This window comes from Monodelphis domestica, chromosome 2 (assembly GCF_027887165.1).
Source record: "Monodelphis domestica isolate mMonDom1 chromosome 2, mMonDom1.pri, whole genome shotgun sequence".
NCBI classification, from domain to species: Eukaryota; Metazoa; Chordata; class Mammalia; order Didelphimorphia; family Didelphidae; genus Monodelphis; species Monodelphis domestica.
In genome coordinates this window covers 124,136,521-124,155,681 of record NC_077228.1, presented here as the reverse complement: position 1 = coordinate 124,155,681, position 19,161 = coordinate 124,136,521, and the positions used below count along the sequence as shown (strand labels likewise).

The 19,161-nt window shown below is 34.9% G+C and overlaps 1 protein-coding gene across 2 annotated transcripts; it reads left to right on the top strand.

Annotated features, from left to right (window-relative positions):
• Window positions 1–2,049: 2,049 nt before the first annotated feature.
• Window positions 2,050–13,876, top strand: LOC130457143 (usherin-like). 2 transcript variants are annotated; one of them, XM_056815927.1, is made up of 7 exons: window positions 2,050–2,181; window positions 2,794–2,924; window positions 4,732–5,005; window positions 10,213–10,266; window positions 10,669–10,872; window positions 10,995–11,075; window positions 13,545–13,876. In XM_056815927.1, the coding sequence occupies exons 2-7, from the start codon at window positions 2,832–2,834 to the stop codon at window positions 13,754–13,756; spliced, it is 918 nt and encodes a 305-aa protein (XP_056671905.1). In that variant the 5' UTR covers window positions 2,050–2,181; window positions 2,794–2,831; the 3' UTR covers window positions 13,757–13,876. The 2 variants fall into 2 exon arrangements, with proteins under 2 accessions (XP_056671905.1, XP_056671906.1); XM_056815928.1 differs by lacking the exon at window positions 10,213–10,266.
• Window positions 13,877–19,161: the final 5,285 nt, after the last annotated feature.

Sequence of the window (19,161 nt, the reverse complement as noted above, 5' to 3'; positions counted from 1 at the left end):
ACAGTCTCTAAAAGGTTTGCCATCACTGGAGTAGAAGAACTGAAATGATCAGTTAAAAGTTAGACTATATGATAATTCTTTAAAAAAATAAAATTAAATCATATCATTATTTGATTAATAAGTGTATAAATGGAGATTTTGAACCTTTGACTTCATTCCCAAGAAGTCCTTAGTGTTTCCCAAAATTCACTATAATCTCTCCTGTGTCTCCACATTGGGGAAATCATGTTATTGGCATTTAAGAGGATGTATGCTCCTCCCATGCTCTCTTTTTGATCTGCAACTGGGCTGAATTCAGGAAGTTCTTTTGTTTTAGTTATTATTAATAAATTTTTATAAAATATAATATTTAGTTATTGTATATTAATTTTAATCATTACATAAGGTCATGACTGGTAAATAGATTTTATTGAAATATTTTTTTCAAATGATTTATTTGGGGTGATTTCATACACTTAAGTTTATAAACTTAAAAACTTTTAACTTCTGTTTTTAGAGTGCAGTGATGCTGCTATTTAGTTTTGGAGGAACAAGGTTGTAGTCTTTTAGTCTAATTTTTTGTTTAGCTACTTTCAGAGTTTACCACTTTATGCAAATTCAACAAAAAGAGGCTATTTCTTTAAGGGGCTGCTGGTAGACCTTGGCAAGATCAGTCTATCTCATTAGCCACTTTCATTATTGATGTACTCCATTATAGCTTATAGGAAGCCAATAGATATTACTACTTAACCTGAATAAAATAAATTCTTTCTGTGTTATACATGATGCATTTATTTAATATGTTTAGAGCTATATCAAAGTCAGGTATTTAAAAATGAGAGTTGGTTATGTTTTAAAATAATCCATTGCTTGCAAATTTCATTATTTTCAAGTAGTTAATTTCTAAAAAAAATGTTATTCGTATATGTTTGTTAACTCCTGCAGAGATAATCCAGAAAGGTTTTGTAGGATGCCTCAAGGATGTGTTTTTTAAGAAGAGTCACAATCCCTTTGAGGTTTGGGAACCTCTGGAATGGCAGAATGCAGAAGAACAGATGAATGCCTATAGCAGCTGGGAGGGCTGCCCAAATGCACTAAGAGAGGGTGCACACTTCCTTGGAACAGGTAAAGTCCTAAAGGATAAAGCAGTAAATATCTTACAAACATGCTCCTAAACTAACAATTCTGACTCAACCCTCCTCAGGTTAGTCAAAGCCATATGATATTCTATATCAAGATGAAGAATACTAAGCTTAGCACTAAGATGAAGCATGGTGGCAGAACCTGACTTCTTGTTCTAAGAAACCTCATGAAGGCAAAAGAGTTGATGATCCCCAAAATGCAGATGATTTTTTTTCTTCAGAAAATCCACTTGTAAACTGCGTTTACCCTATAAAAACTATCCTGTGAATAGCAATTAGGTTCCTAGATCAAACTACAAAATGTTATCTAGCTTAGTGTAGCTAAACTATGTAATTAGTAGGACGTCCGGTATATTTACAGATTAAATAGGTTGATGTGAACTAGCTTGGGAACCTCACCAAAGCTTGGTTGGAAAGGGTCAGAGGAATATTATACATCTGTAAGAATTTAACCTAGTGGTGCTAGTAAAACATTGCCCCGTTCTTTCATATTCTACTGGCTCAATGGCAGTTCTAAAAAATTGTAAAAAAGATTGAGATGTAATAGTGAATTTTCAAGAAGGGAGAAAGGGAACATGGTAAACAGAACATTTCTCCCTCTTGATAGAAGCCTCCCTTGTCCTTGATTTTTCACTAGTCAGACAGATATCTTTATTTCAGAAAGTTCTGTAGATGAACAGCCTTCACACAGTTATATGCTATAACTAAACAAGCTATACCAGTGATTGCAATCAGGCACACAGCCATACCCCCACGCCCTACCCCCCCAGAATCTCCCATACTCTCTGGGTTCATTACTAGAAAGGCAGAGGGACTCTGGTGGAGCAGCTTGCTTCCCCCTCTCCATATGCCTGATGATATTTCTTCACAAGCTCCGCCCCTCTACCCAGCAGCCAATGTGAGCACACCTGAGAGGGGCTTGGGACTTGCGCAGCTCACAAGTAGCTTGACCTGGAGGGGAGCAGTGTTAAGGCCACTCCCCTCCCCCTTCCTACACTCCCTGAGCACATTTCTTACTTCTCCTGCCTCTCTGCTCAGTAGCCCAATGGGATTCTGTGAGGTAAGGGTGGGGGGGCATACCCAGCATGGGGTGGGGGTGGGGGGGAGCATGGCACTCAGTCTCTGGGGGGGCGGGGCACAGCAGTCTGGGATAGGATGGGGTGGGGCCCTGAACTCCACCTCTAAAAGGTTTACCATCACTGGACTATACTAAAGTATAATATATTCTCTTTGTAAAACAACTCTAAGTTCCTTTCTAGCTATTAAAATAGTCTATGTTTAAAAATCATATAGAATACTAATGAATATGAGGCTAGTCATGATTTAGAAATAAACCTGAAAGTTAACTTCTTGAGAGATATATCCATTCTACTTTTCTATTCAATTACAAATGATATTTTCCCATTGAATTGCATTTTTCGAAAGTGATCTATTTATTCACTGATATCAGCACCAGTGTCATATTAGTTAATAGATAATCAATAATCATTTATTAAGTCCTCCTCTGTGCCACATATCATGTGCTAAGCTTCGTGGATACAGAAAAGAGTCCAAAAGAAAAAGAATAAAAAATTCTCAGGGAGTTCACAGTCTAATAGGGGAGACAATATACAATAGTGCTGGTTAAATTACTTTAAATTTTTCTAAGATGTTCATTTTCTTATTTTTAAAGGATTCTTGGAAATCTATCCATATGTATTTCCTGGAGGAATGGACTTTGAAATTTCCTTTAAGTTCAGAACTGACCAAATGAATGGATTACTTTTATTTGTGTACAATAAGGATGGACCAGATTTTCTTGCTGTATGTTAATCTTAAGATTTCTTTACTTTAATATTTCTTTATAATAATATAATAAATATGTAATATTTACTTTAAAATGTTTTACTAATATTAATAGACTTGCACTATGTTTTAAGAGAAAAGTAACTTAAAACACATCTATAACATTGTAATCATTTCAGTTATTCTTTTCCATAAAAATTTCAATTTCTTTAAATTTAAATCACCAAAGTTGTGATTTTAGTAGCAACTTTATTATTATGCAAATATTTGATAATGGACATCTTTACATTTTAAATCCAAAATAAATACCTTGAAGATTAATAAAAATAGAAAACATTCTTGACAAATTCAGGAAATTCCAATTTTTGGTTTCAGAAATATTGGAAATTAAGTTATTTCCCCTCTAATTCATGCTAAAGGTCATTTTAATTTTTTGGATGTATGTTGAGATTGTATTCTTTAAAAATTATAACTAGGCTACAATGTGTCATGATAATATTAGCACTCAAAAAATGATGGTGGAAAATCTGAATAACACATAACTGTCATAGAACCAAAAAAATGGCTGAAAACAGATTCAGAAATCTGACTCATACCTTCCATTTTACAATTAATATGGTATATTGGTTCCAAGGCAGAAGAGAAGTAAATGCTAGGCAATGGAGTTTAAGTGACTTGCCCAGGGTCACACAGCTAGTGTAGGAAGTGTCAGAGGCCAAATTTGAACCCAGAACCCCCTGACTCTAAACCTGGCTCTTAATCCACAGAGCCATCTAGCTACCTCTCATATATTATTAATATATGACAAAATACAAACCTATATAATTCAAGAATTCACTGCTTCTTTATACACTATCCCCCATCCCTATACTTATTTAGGACCTGCTGTGTATATGGCATTTTGCAAGAGAATAAAGAAAATGCCAAATAAAGACTATATTCACTTCCTCTTAAGTAGCCATTTTCCATATACTTTCAATCATTTTTCACTGGTTTTCACCGGGCTTTACTAAGACTACAGATATGTTTTCTCTCTCATCTAATCTAATATGCTTCATTTGAAATAATCCTTTCTTAAATTTTAGTCTCCAATTTGTCTATTATCAAAATAAGAGAATGGTAAACTATACCATTATGCCAGAATTGGGAGAAAAATGTATGGAGACCTTCCTTTAACACAGAATTTGGGTAAAGTGAACTCCTATTAGAAAATACTACATTAATCTAAAAGTATACAAAGAAACAATTAGGTTATTTAGATATTTGAAATAATAAAACTGAAATATAGAATCAAAATATAGCTTATAAATTTGAAATTGAGTTTGCTATAAGCAATAAAAATAAGCCTAATCAACTTTGACATTTCATTTTCTTATTGTCTTGTCATATTCTTTCCCAAAATTAAATTGATATATGAAGTACTATTTTCTCATTTTCTAAAACCTCAAATAGAAATAGAGCCGTAGTTCAAACTGTCCTTTTCCCCCAGTCTCTTATGTTATACTTTAATCTTCTAACTGTTGCAAAAGATCTGAGAAAAATAAAATCTTTGTTTTAGTCTAATTCATACTATATCACATTGTCTAATCATTAGTGGATATGAATTTGTTTGACTTATCGTTACATTACTGATATCAATTATAAGCTGGCAATGTATTTTATTATATGCTATTGGAGTCTTCCGTAGTATAAATTTGAACATTTTTATGGAGTGCTTTGAGTGGAATTTCTTGCTCTTCTATTGAAATTGACCTTTTGCTCCCTTCTATGCTGTCATCTTCCAGTCTTTTTATACACCTATTTTCTTTTTTAATTTGAAATACAGACAGAGTTGAAGAGTGGATTGCTGAGCTTCCTGTTAAAAACCAGTATTACTTTTACACAAGTGGATCTATGGTTGGGACTCTCCTATTGTGATGGAAAGTGGAATAAAGTAACCGTGAAAAAGGCAGGCTCAGTAATATCAGCAAGTCTGAATGAATTGATGGAGCATGTGTCAGAATCCAGTGCCCAGCCACTGATGGTGAATTCCCCATTCTATGTTGGAGGAATTCCACCATTGCTGCGGGACACCTATAAAGAACTAAGTTTAGAACAAGGTAAAACTCACTAAAGAAAATTCAAGAATGAATGGAGGTTGAATGTGGTCAATCCTTAAGATCAGTCTTCCTGCTGGATATGTGCTAAGTTGGTACTCTGTCATGACTGTAGGCTAAAAACATATTTGGCATTATAAAAAACCTGAACTAAAAAGGATTCCAAAGTATTTTCTTATAGGTTTGTATCTGATATCCCCAAATATTGCTAGCAGACCTAATTGTACACAGACATTATGAGCATTGAATGCCTTCAACATCTATGTAGCATTATTTATATCTATTTTGAATATATCCTTGCATATATTCATTTTTTGTTTTCTAGATAAATTATATTCAGATATCTATTAAATTTATATTTTTATAACTAGGAACAATTTTTCTCATAAAAATGGCTAAAAATCCAGCAGTTTGTCCTGTTTGCAGTTCTCTTTTCAGAACTAATATTTATTTGTGTCATCAAGCCCTTTTGGTTTGATCAAAAATATGAGAAAATAAAGTTGTTAGCTGACTCTTGAATTTTAAAATTCAAATATCCTTGAGAAATGTAAATATGTTGTCAATTATGAAATAGAAAGTACAAAGAAAAAACCCTTCACTTTCAAAAGTTGCTGTAAAAACAGAAAGACCCACTTAATGAATTTGCTTATTCTGCTTTTCTTCCAACATTAGTCTGAGTTTATTATTTAGCTGTGAAATGTATTGGAACTACTGGACACAGTAGTTCTAGTTCCACAATCTAGTTCCACAAAAATGTCACTCCAAGTAAAATTAAGATCTACCTATTACAAATAGTTAAAATTCCACTAATTCCACTTTGTTTTTAAATAGAAAATTATGAAATGTGACAAGATATAACTAACCTTTTTAAAGGGTAGCAAGATAGGATTAATGAATAATTGAGACATAGCATAATAATGACACTTAAGAAGTAATTTTACTAAAAGTATTTTATTCTATATGTTTCTCCAAGTTCCTAATTTTTCTATAGAACAAAGAGTGAAAACCTATTGTTAGATTGAAATTACCTATTCATCTAGAAATATGGAGACATGGAAACTAAGTTATGGTAGAAGCTTATTCTATATCCCCAAACTCATGAGCTAAAAGTATAAGTAGCTCCCATGAAAGCACTGGTTCTAATAAATTTTTCATTGTAATCTTTTACATAATATTTAAAGAGATACTAAACAAGATTTAAGATGTAAGAGACAGAACTTGAAATATAAAAGGTGACAAGAATTTGTTACTTGACTATTATTTGCTAAGACCTTCATAGTTATATAGGGAGTGATATAAGCCCTTTATTAATATTATCTTCACAATAACCAGGTGCTATTATTACCCCCAGTCTATAGTTAAGAAAACTGAGAAAGACAGAAGTGACTTGACAAGAGTCACCAAGCTAAGAAGTGTCAGAGATTGTATTTGAACTCAGATGTTCCCAATTTCAAGTCCAATACTCTAATCAGAGTGCCTCCCTACTGCCTCTGATCTATAGGAAAACACCTTATTCCTGTCTTGCCAATGTCATCTAAATCTTCAAATTCGTATTTAAGAAAATAAATAAGAAAATAAAACTTCTTAAGAAAAAGCAAAATACTTCCAATTACTTAAAAGGGGATATTTGTATAGATGTATTTATAGATAGATGGTTATAAAGATTGATATTTAGATACCAGGGCATTCACAAGGTGTACCTATAGATCTATATAGAGAGATAACTAATATATGTTTTATTATCTAATATAGTATGGAAATATAATTTTTTTCTGTTGTATAGATGTATTACTAGCTATATACTATAATTATATACAACTACATAATATACTAACATACCATATAAATGAGTATTTTATATATCTATCATTTTTCTATCTTTCTATCATTTTCCTCTCTGTCTCTTTCTCTTCCTCCACTCTTTATCCATAGCTCCCTCTAATGAACAGCAGCAATAAACTCTTGACAATATATTTAATATTTTAGGCATTTACTAGACCCCACTTTCCCTTCTTTTTCCCCCATACAAGACAGTAGATCAGTATTTTGTGACTGTATTAGTAATGATGCCTTCTAAGATTAGAGATACAGACTGTATCTGTGACCTCATTATAAGATTATCATGAGGACATGTCCTCTACCAACACAGGTCAGGATGTTTGTTGCCACTTAAAAGTCTACCTAGAATACTGAGTTGTATAGAGTCTTCTCCAGAGTCAGTGCCAATATACATCAGAGCTTGAAATTGAACTCAAGCCCTGATTTTTAGGCTATTTAATTCATTCCTACATCAAACAGCTAACTTGCTATATCTTCTGTGGGTTTTAAAATGTTGTGGTCAGAGGAACTATATCCCCCAGCCTGCCTCAGGGGTCCCTCCCTACTACTTCCTGGTGTGGGATTGGTCTTGAATGGACCAATCCTGGGCTATGGAGGGGCCACGCCCTGGGGGGTCTATATAAGGACCAATCCCTTGCCTAGAAGGGAACTTTGAATCTGAGAAGATTCCATATAGCAGGGTTTTTTAGTTAATTTCATCTAAGGAACTCTGGTGGGTTTTTTCTTTAATAAAGTTTTGAAAAGATCAAAGAGATAGTTTTCTTTGACTTCTTAGCCAATGGAAACTTAAAAAATTTACATTCTAGCACTTATTATCCTTTTATATATGTTTATCTATCTATCTATCTATCCATTTATCTATCTATCTATATTCATTGCATTGTTCTCTAATCCTGTGCTCTCCTTTTGCTCTCTCCCATCTTTATTTTGGGTAAGGGTTGTGCCTATTCATGAATCACAATAAAAATATGATAAATGTGACAAGGAAATCACTTTAAAAGACTGATATATATTAATTTAAGGTCGCCAAGGAATTCAGCTATGTAATTCCTAAATGAAAACTCAAGTCAGCAGTCAACCTTTATGGAGTTTAATTACAAACAGGAGGAAGAAAGGTATTAGAGATAGAGAGAGAGAGGGAGAGAGAAAGGGGAGAGAAGGGAATAGGGCTTAAATACCCCTTCTGTTTAGGCTGGGCCAAAAGGCCCAAGCCCTTAGATAGCTGAGACAAAGAAAAGAGATCAGTCCCTATCACTCACGTGACCAAAATGGAGAAACAGTCTCAGGGGCCTCCACCTTCAGCTTCCTTCAGAGCAAGCTTCTCAGAGCATACCCTCTCAGAGCAAAAACCTCTCCAACCAACCACCCCTAGTCCTCAGACACCCTCTCCCCCCCCCCCCCCCGCTATCTTTAAGGAAACCATACAAGTTTCCTCCCCTCAGTTCTCACATCTACCAATCACTGTCCATGTCTTCCCTGTGCAAATGGTGGCTCTACCTTAACCCAGGACCACCCAGAGGTCTGTGGCTTTGCACATGTCTGTTGAAGGTCATATTCTCAAATAATTAAATCTTGATCCTTTGCTACAGCCCTTCCTAAATCCTGTTACCCTGAGTAGGGTGGAGATTGGAATAATTAAATTTTGATCTATGCTGCAGCCCTTTCCATTGTTCAGCAAAAGGTTTCTGTCCTAAAGTAATCTTAAGAAGGGAGGAGAATGACCCTCCCATGCCAATGGGGTTCACATTCCAATAGACTATCAGTAAGAAATTTTCCAAGTATGAAATTTCCCAATGGTGAAATTTCCAACATTTATAAGTCTAAGAAATTTTAAGGTTTACATAAGGAAGGGATATTGTTGCCTCAAGTCACCTTCAGAATTGGGTGTAGCATAATCAGCAATTTAAGCTTTTGCAGCAGTTTCAGATTTGGGAGTATCTTTAGATTCACCCTCAGGTACTTTAGAAGGTGCTGCCCTGAGCAGTCACACAATGGGCACTTATGTCATCATGGACCCTCATATTGTGTGCTGTTCAGAACCTAGATATTTTCTATGCTGAGGATTGTTATAAGATAAAAATGAGTCAACACTAACAAAACAGTACCTTTTATAACTACTAGAAGGTCATTCTTTGCCTAAGAATCTATGTAACGATTTTTTGTTTGTTTGTTTGTTTGTTTTGTTTGTTGCAACACTCAAATGTTTGGCTCTTCTACCATTTTTGTTTTTGTTGATAGTGAAATTGTGGTGGAGGTAAAATAATTTATCCAAGTATTATCCTTAGATCTGTGCCAGAATAAGGGATTCAAGTTGTGTTTCTACATTTTCAAGCTAATGATTATCCATTATGCCACATTCCTTCAAGTTGAGCCTCTACTTTTGTTTCATATTTTTCAAGTTAGCTTATCAGTATTGATCAGTCTGGGCTAAAGAAAAGAGAATTAAATAGTGGGAGACACTAACAAGGAAAGTGGGCACATAATTTTAGTGTTAGGAGACTTATCTAATATTGAGGTGACATAAATGCTGAATAAAACAATCTGGTCTCTGTCACAAATAACTTTTATATTAGTGCTAAACATTGTATTATTTGCTTTTGTTACTTTCAGTGGGTAGAGTTTAATATGGAAGTTGCTGATCATCTGTTTTTAATCTTTCAAACTTCAGTGTTTTGTTAAAAGATAGTTTGTGTGTTGAAGAGGCCTAAAACCAAATTGTATTTGCCCTCCTTAGTTACAATTCAGTATTTCTTCCCAAGAACAATGTCAAACCCCATTGAGCTGATGTCTGTTTACTCAAAATAGCATGTAATTCAAAGCAACTGCTATTCCCTGGCTGACTAGATGCCCTATGGTTCTTTAACAAAAATATTGGATAATCTAAATTCTGGGTTAAAGCTTAATAAGTCTTTTCTATATTATGTTTATTTTGAAATCTACTCTGTAAAATATTCATTCTTGTAAAAAACAATGGTATTACTCCCAATAAAGCTGAATATTGGTCCTTAGCCCACTCCTGAATGGAAGATTCCCAGTCATTATGGGAGCCATTATGTATGTCCAAGAATATGAGAACCAAACATGTGAACATATCTCATTGAAAAGAATGGGATACAGTGACTCTTAGATTAATTATTTATGTGAGGATAAAGTCTGGGCCTCCAAAACACTTATTAAGTAACTTTTATACTTATTAATTCTGATGAATTTTAGGATCAATCTAACTTCTTTGCATGGAATATTTAAAGCATCTTCTTTTAGAAGAATGACTATTGTTTTAAAAATATTAGTATTAGATGAATTATTCTTTTGAGTCACTTATTAAATATAGTATATGGAGCATAGAATTTAATTTCTTACTTCTTTTCCAGAAAGTCAATATTTAGGTGCCCAAGTAGTTGAAAGGAACCATGGAAAAGGTACATGTAAGTAGTTTTCTGCCTCAAAAAGTCACATTTGGTTAAATTTGATTTCACAGGCAATTAAAGTGTTTGTGTGCACAGAGAATTCTACTCTGGGTCTGGAGAACAGTCACTCAACAGGCATTTATTAAATGAAGGCTTTGTGCCTCTTATTTGTGAGAGAAGAAAAGAGTAAGCATCATAGGAATCAGTATCTATTCCTTCAGTATAATAGAAATGAAACCTTTTTTACCTGATAAAATCGAGAATTAGAAGGAAAGGATTTCTCCAACACATCTTAAAAGTTAATATTTACATCTTATAAATCTCCTTGTCGTAGAAAATAGAGTGCTGTGGACAACAAAAATGATTGTTAATTAATAACTCAAGCTCTTTATGTGATACTAATCCCTTACTATTTGCTAGGTTTCGGTGGTTGCATGAAGGATGTTAAATTTACACGAGGTGCTGTCGTTAACTTGGCATCTGTGTCCAGCAGTGCTGTCAGAGTCAATCTGGATGGATGCCTATCAACTGACAGGGCTGTTAACTGCAGGGGAAATGACTCCATCCTAGTTTACCAGGGGAAAGAGCCAAGTGTTTATGAGAGTGGTCTACAGCCATTTACAGGTAACATGTTGGTTCCTTAAATTAAATGCTACATGTCTCTTGCTCACCTCCTTCTCTCCTCCACACCCAGTCAGGTCTACATGAATAGTTTCTTATCTTGCTCTTTATTGTTTCCACTTAAGAATATCTGTACAGAGTGGTGGCTTCAAATGAAGGAGGATCAGCAGAAAGTCTTTGGAGCCGTGGCCGTACAAAAGGAACAGGTAAATTCAGTTTTCCAATGTATCTTTCTCTTTTTCTTTGTGTACTTATTTTGTCGATTTAGGTATCTGTGCCTATTTTGGCAAGTAAAGGCCAAAGATATGCCATTATATGTTATATAGGGAGATAGATTAGACTTGTGATTTCCTTGGTTCAGAAAACTCCCAGATGAGTAATTCCCTCTTCCATAGCAAGCTGACAACACTCTTCTATGCACTTATATATTTAAAGATTTGCCTAGAAATTAAAATACTTTTATGATGATTTTAAATTTAAAATAAACCCAATTTTATGCTAAAATATGTGTGTCTTTCCCTTTTTGTATAATTCTTAATCTTTAAGCATTCACTAGTTCCAGGAATATTCTACCTCATACTATTACATAGATTCTCCAAAACATGAGTTTAGGTAACAAAAAATGTTGCAGAAGGAAGTTAGCTACCTTTGGAAAATTTTTTAGATGGAAGATGTGTTCTGGACAGGTTAAAATTTACTCTATAAAACCATGAAAGAGCAATGCAGATCAAATGCTATTATCTGTAATCCAACCCCAAAAAAACAATTATTTGTAAGGGACTTTTCTACGCAATTTTAAACAAAATTTTAAAATAAAATTTTACAAAGGTAAAATGGCAAATTGTCCCAACCTTCATGGAACTTCCATTTTACAAGGGCAATTACAATTCATGCCATTCTAATAACAATAACAATTCATGCCATTACTAGATTCGAACTCATGAGATCTTTCTGACTTCAGACCTGGCACTTTATCCACTTTGTCATATAGATACCCCTCTACCTCATATTGTCATCTTTAGAGCTGGCAAGGGTTTTACTGGATCAGTCATCTCTAAGGTCTCTTCCAGTCTCCAGACTGTCACTCCACAAAATAATCTGATCGAATCCCCTAATTTTTAAAGTAAAAAATCCTAGGGAGAATTAGCAGCTTTTCTAGACAGTTGTTAAGTTCTGATTCATTGTGTTCAAATCATACTTGTGTATGCTCTGCCCGCATACTTCACACTCTTCTTCACTAGTAGCAGGCACATTGAAAAAATCTGCTCACAACATAATTCAGCAAGGTAAATAGGTACATTGAAACTACATTGTTTACATAGCTTCATTTCTCCCATTTTGAAAACTATCTTGAAAGTGAGCAAATAGAACTCTGGGTTTGTAGTAATAATCTGACCACATATGTTTATGCCATAAATTTATATTTACAATCTGACCACAGCACTGAGCAGCTACATGTTCCCAAGGGTTGAAGAATAATTGCACTATTTAATTATTTTTGAGTCAGTTTTGCTATGTCCCTTATGAGAAGACCATCTGCTAGACAGTACCTTACCTTGCCCTGTGCTGCATTTCAGAACTAATAAAATCAATATTACTACAGTGTTGTCTGTAACTTGCAACTTGATTGCATAGCTCATAGCTATTTATTATAAACACCTATAATGTTTTAAATCTACTGCTGATAATTATTCCCCTACTCCCATTTCTCTCACTCATATGCACCTTACTCCTGAAATTGTTATTTTACTCATCTAAACAGTAGAATCAGAAAAAAGAAGATTTTTGATGTGGGAAAACAGGAGTGATCATCCATCTACAGGGCCCAGGAGTCCACATACATTTCTCGAAAGCCCATCATCCATCATTCTGCCATGGAGTTCCTTGGGCTTTTTCTCAGTGTCCCTAGTGTAGTCTTTTGTGATGAAGTTATTGCTGGCCAAATCTTGACTTGCTAAAGCAATATCTAATGAATAAAAGGTATAGATTTTTTTTAAAAATTAGGGAACTGTGTATCTATGCAATTTGATTTCTTTTAAACACCCCAGTTCCATTTTTTTTGCCTTTAAAAAAATAATTTGAAGCAAAGTTCTGTGAGCAAACTTTGCACAATCTCATCTTCCTTCAAACCAAATATGCAGTTGTGAATGTGTCCCCTATATCTCACCTGCTTGAGCTTTGCTTTTTAAAGTTAATTTGGGGAGAAATTGTAGTTGGAAAATGAAATCAGACATTTGAACATTATCACATTTGTGATATTTTGTGCCCAAGATATAAAAATGTCAAACTACTCTGTATAATAACAGTCTAATTATCTTGCTTCAAAATGTTACATCATTATATTGCTTGAGCTTGTTAGCTGCCTACTATCCACCTCCTTCTTTATGAGTGATGTTTAAACATGTTCGATACATTCAATGTTTTTGGAAAACCTGGACTAGACAAGGAAGAATGTTATGTAGATGGAGTTTTGATGGTTTTGAAATATAGCTTGAACTGAATGGCTCAAGATGTGCAGTCATATTAAATCAATGCTGAAAAGTTACAACTCTAATAAATTGTATTTATGCTAATGGTTGAGTCTGATTTACTACCATCATTAAAAGTTGAAGAATAGGGGCAATAGTCTTCTCAGAACTGCCATTTTCTCTATTTTCGATTTTATCCTTCTACAGCTCCACAAAGTGTGCCAACTCCCTCAAGAGCTCACAGCATAAATGGTTACAGCATTCAAGTGACCTGGGATAAACCTGTTGGGGTCAGAGGTATAATTGAGAAGTACATTGTGAAGGCATATGATAAGAATGGTCATCATGTACCTGCTGCCAGTGTTGAGTTTGTCAACACCAGTGCTCTCACAGGTAAATCGCATTGCCTAATAGAGTAGATTAAAGAAAAGAGGATTTTGGCTTTTGTTTGTTTTTGAATAAAAATTCTCATTAAGCTGGGAAATGTTTTCTTAAGTGCTTTCAAGGATGCTTCTTCATCTGTACAAATAAACACCTACTACCTGATATGCGGAATATCATGGTCCATTCAGGAATATAATTTCAGAACAAGGATAAGGTTTGAATTTTCTTTTCACTTGAATATTCTTTTTTTGGGGGATAACTTTTAATTTTAATGAACAGGTTCAGAATATAAAAAGCAGTCTTAAACACTTAATGTTTAAATCGGGATTTACACAGCTTTGAAAAATTCACATAACTTCATAAAATGAACAAAACCAAAAATGGGGTCACTCAAATACTTTTACCATAAATTAAATAAATAAGACCCCTCAAACCCAGACCTAGGCCCCAACTGTATTACAGTTGAACTGATTACACTTATACACACACATGAAATATTATCAAAGCATATTTGCAACATATTCAGTGGTCTTAAAACTGATAATCAGAAATTCTATTTTCGAGCTGGTGCATTGTTCACAAGGTAGACAATTACACATGATGTATAACAATTACTTGGATCTAACACTGAAATCTTGGTGGAAAAAATGCTGGAAAAACTCCAAGTGGCTTTTAAGGTGTCTAAATTGTGGTTGAAAAGAAAATTTCCATTTACCCCCCTTGTAGATCCTTGCTCTTAGAAGGCTTTAAAGAACCTTCTCTAAAGAAGTTTCTTCACTTTCTGTTGAGGAATTGTAGACATGTTGAGAGAATATTGAAGTCATCCATCCTTCAAGGGAACTTCATGTTAGACACTATAAACAATGCATTGTCGAGAACATATTTAAGATACAGGTCGTCTCCAATTTCTCTCATTATCCTTGCCAATTCCTCAATGTCCATACCTTGATTAGCTTCTCGATCTGTAAGTCGCAGAATATTGGCCCAATGGTTCTCGGGAGGGGTTCAGTTGCCTTTGGCCCAGACATCTTGGTCAGGTTGTTGGACGGTGGAGCCTCAGACCTAGACGCCAAAAGAGGCAGCTCACGGTCAAAGCCCTGTTTCCCACGCTTGCCCTGGAGGGTGGATGGCGAGCTAGGGGTGCTGGGACAGTGGCAGCTGCAGAGGAGGCCATGCGGGGTGGGCGGGTTGAGCTCACTAGTAGGAGATCTTAGCAGTGACCGACCTCCAAGCCTTTCCCTGGAGCTTCTGCTCGACTCCCACTTGAATATTCTTTGGTTGTTTCAGGACAGTGATGACTTTTTCTCCATTTCCAAAAATTTGCTATCTCATAAGGTGGTGAAAGTGGTTATAAATTGCCATTACTCTATAAATATGCAGAAAGTTTGCATATATATCTATATTAGTCCCAAGCCCTCTCTCGTCTTCTAAAATTACTTTTTAGATAAAACCCAAGTTGAACCCTGTAAAGATTTTGTATTATAAAATCTCTCGTTGGATTGTGTTGTTTCAGATTCAGGGATTGTTAAGGGATGAAGTCTGTATGGCAGCAAGTCATCTGGTTTGTTCTGCCAAAGGCATGGTGTAACATGTAAATAGCCTAGAGTTTTGATATCCATATATTCTACATGTAGTTTAATAATATTATAAAGACTCGCATTTCTATAATGCTCCCAAAATTATCACATAATCTGGAGATGTACTTGCTTCAACTGTTTTCTAAACAAGAATCCCCTCTACATCTTAAACAAGCAGCCATTCAGTCTTAAATAAGGAGGATGAATCCACTACCTCCAGAGGTAGTTCAATGAACTTTTAGATTAGTAATTGTTATGAAGTTTCCCTTGCATTAAGCCTAATTTACCCATTTGAGACTTCTGTCTATTATGAGTGCTGGCCCTTTAGCTCTTAGCTATCCTATTCACTTTATGCCTTTTCTTAAGTCTAAACTCTCCAGTTCCCTTAGCTGATTCCTATATGACATCCTCCAGGGTCCTACACAGGTTTATGAAATATTTTCCTTGCAAAACCTTGTAAAGCAAGTAGTAAAGGTATAATCATCATCATTCTGCAGATTGAAAAGCTGAGGCTCAGAGAATTTGTGTGATTTACCCAATATCACAGGGCTAGTAGTCAATATGGGAAATAAAATTGAACTTGTTTCTTCTACCTTCAAATCCAGTATTCTTTCCACTAAACAGAGCTAACTGCACCCTAACATTTTAAGTACTTTTAGTATAAATAGAAGAAATTCATGTCCTGGTACAGAAAATTTAAAACATGCAAAGTGAAATTCTATAAATTATTTTATACAAAATATAGTCCCTAGCAGTAAGAAACTTGAATCTTGAAGGGCAAAGCCAAAATACCAGAGTAAGTACAGGGACTCTTCTGATTTGAGTAAGTACAGGGACCCTTCCGATTTCTACAAAATTTCCCTCCTAAAAGCAATAATATAATGCCTCAAAATGAGTTTTGGAGTACCATAACACACAAAAAAACCAAGGTGAAGTAATTGTTCAGCCCAAAATAACTTAGAAATCCTGAAGGAAGCACCTAGGGACCCTAGGTAGAGATGGAGTACCATGTACCAGGAGTGGCCCCATTGAGCAAAGCTTAAGCAACAGCCAAGGCTTCTGGAACTCTCAGCTATATATGATAAGGGGGAGTCAGACAACTACTCAGAATGGGATTACAGAGATTACAGTTCCTTTGCTGGCTCTGAGTGCAAGATTCTTGTCTCATTGCCCATATGTAGAATCAGGTCACAGTCCTGGGTCACGGTCACAACTGAGGAGGAGTACCAGCATACATCAGCATTTACAGCACCAGGAGAACAGGGGACTGTGCTCACAGTTCTAAGCGGGAAAAGAATACTTGGGGTTACAAACCAGAGCACAGGCCTCCATAGCATTAGACATACTTCTCCTTACATCATACCACTTTGGAAGAACTGAAAGCGAATAGATCCCCAGTGCTAGCTTTGAAGGCATATGTACAAAGAACCTGAAGCTTGAAGCAGTGTTCCCTTCACCACAGATATTGAGCTCAATTTTAACAGTTCTTTAAACTTAAAGAAAATAAAAGAAAAAGACGGGGAAATTAGTGATTAACAACAACAACAACAAAAAAGACACTCACCAAAGAAAGTTATTTTGGTGTTAGGACATACTCAAACTCAGAAGAGGACAATAAAGTTAATACTGCTGCATCTAAAGTCTTGAAAAAAAAATGAATTGTTCTCAAGTCTGAAAAAGAATGAAGAAGTTTAAAAGGGATTTTAAAAATCAAATTAGAGAAGTAGAAGGAAAAAATTGGGAAAATAAATGAGGGTGATATAGGACAATCAGAATGTCCCCAAATTCTGAAGAAATTAATATCAGAAAAAGCAGAATAGACCAATTAGCAAAAGAGTCACAAAAATCCAGGGAAGAAAAGAACTTATTTTAAAGCAGAACTGACCATATTGAAAAAGACAATAAAAAAATGCACTGAAGAGAAAAAAAATTTTTGAAAGACAGACTTGGCTCTTTGGAAAAAGAGGTACTAAAATTCACTGTGGAAAAGCACTCTTTACCAAGGAGAATTGGCCAAATGGAAAAGAAAGTACAAAATCTCACTTGAGAAAATCATGCCCCCAAATTAGAACTGGGCAAATGGAAGCTAATGTCTTCATAAGACATGACAAAACAATCAAACAAAGTTAAAAGAATGAAAAAAATAGAAGAAAATGTGAAATATCTCATGGGGAAAATAATTGGTCTGGAAGATAAATCCAGGTGAGAGAATTTAAGAATTATTGGACTACCTGAAAAGCCATAATTAACAAAAAAGAAATTAGACATCATCTTTCAAGAACTCATCAGGAAAAATTGCCCCAATAGTCTAGAACCAGAGGACAAAATAGAAATTGAAAGAATCCACCAAACACCTTCTGAAAGAGATCCCAGAAGGATAACTCATGTTAATATTATAGCTAAATTCACAAACTCCCAGGGCAAGGAGAAAATATTGCAAACAGCCAAAAAAGAAACAATTTCTATATCATAGAGTCACAGTCAGGATAACATAAGATTTAGTAGCTTCTACATTAAAAGATCAGAAGGCCTTGAGTATGATATTCCATAGGGCAAAGAAGCTAGGACTTCGACAAAGAATTAATCACTAGTAAAATTGAGCTTAATTCTTCAGGAAAAAAATGGGTATTCAATGAAATAAAAGATTTTCAAACATACCTGATGAAAAGACCAGAGCTGAATGGAAAATTCGACTCTTATAAACAAGACTTAAGAGAATCATAAAAAAGGAAAATAAGAAAGAGAAATCAAAAGACATCCAATAAAGTTAAATTGTGCACATTCCCTACATGGGGAAATGATTCTTTTAATGCCAAAGAAATTTGTCAATAATAGGGCAAATAGAAGGAGTTTACATAGACAGAAAGTGAGAATATGAGTTGAATATGATGGGATGATACAAAACCAAAATTAATTAAGGCATGATAAAAGAGGAATGCATTGGGAGGAGGGGGAAGGGAAAATAGAATGAGGTAAATTATTATACATAAAAGGCATGAAAGAGCATTCGCAGTAGAGGAGAAGATGGGGGAGTTGGGGGAGGAGAGCATGTGAACCTTACTCTCATCAGAATTGGCTCCATGAGAGAAGAACATGCATTATCAGTTGGGTATAGAAAGCTATTTTACCTTATAGGAAAGTAGGAGGGGAAAGGATAAGAAAAGGGAGGTGAGTTTGATAGAAAAATGGACAAAATAGGGGAAGTGAAGGTGAGAAACTAAATGGAGTAAAAATGAGGGAAAGTAATATAGAGTAATCATAATGGTGCAAATGTTTTTTACAAGTCTCTGATAAAGGCTTTGTTTCTCAAATACATAGAGCAATAAATTGAATATATAAGACTATATCATTGTCAAATTGATAATTGGTAAAGGATATGAGCAGGCAACTTTCAGAAAAAAGTAATTAAAGCTCTCTATAGTGTGAACCTTAAAATTTCTCAGACCCTACTTCATAAGGTTAGGATTGTAAACCTTAAAAAATTCTCAGACCCTACTTCATAAGGTTGTGTTAAGACCATTCCCCACTTTAAACAATGAAGTAACTTAGATCAGGAATGTGAGAACTCTACTTAGATCAGGAATGTGAGAACTCTACTTAGATATACTTAACCATGCCTTAGGGGAAGATAAAGTTGTAAACTCTTTGCTGAACAATGAAAAGTACTTAAACCCATACTTATAGTAAGACAAAAAGTTCTTTAAACCATGCCTACTTTTGGATATAATACAAAAGGGTGCTAAGTACCTATAAAGGTCAGGCAACTTGTGAACTTACAAAGAGCAAGAGGTGAAAACTTACTCTCAGATTCTAGTCTACTCAGGTGTGAATTACTCAAAAGATTAATAATCTACTCAGGCGTG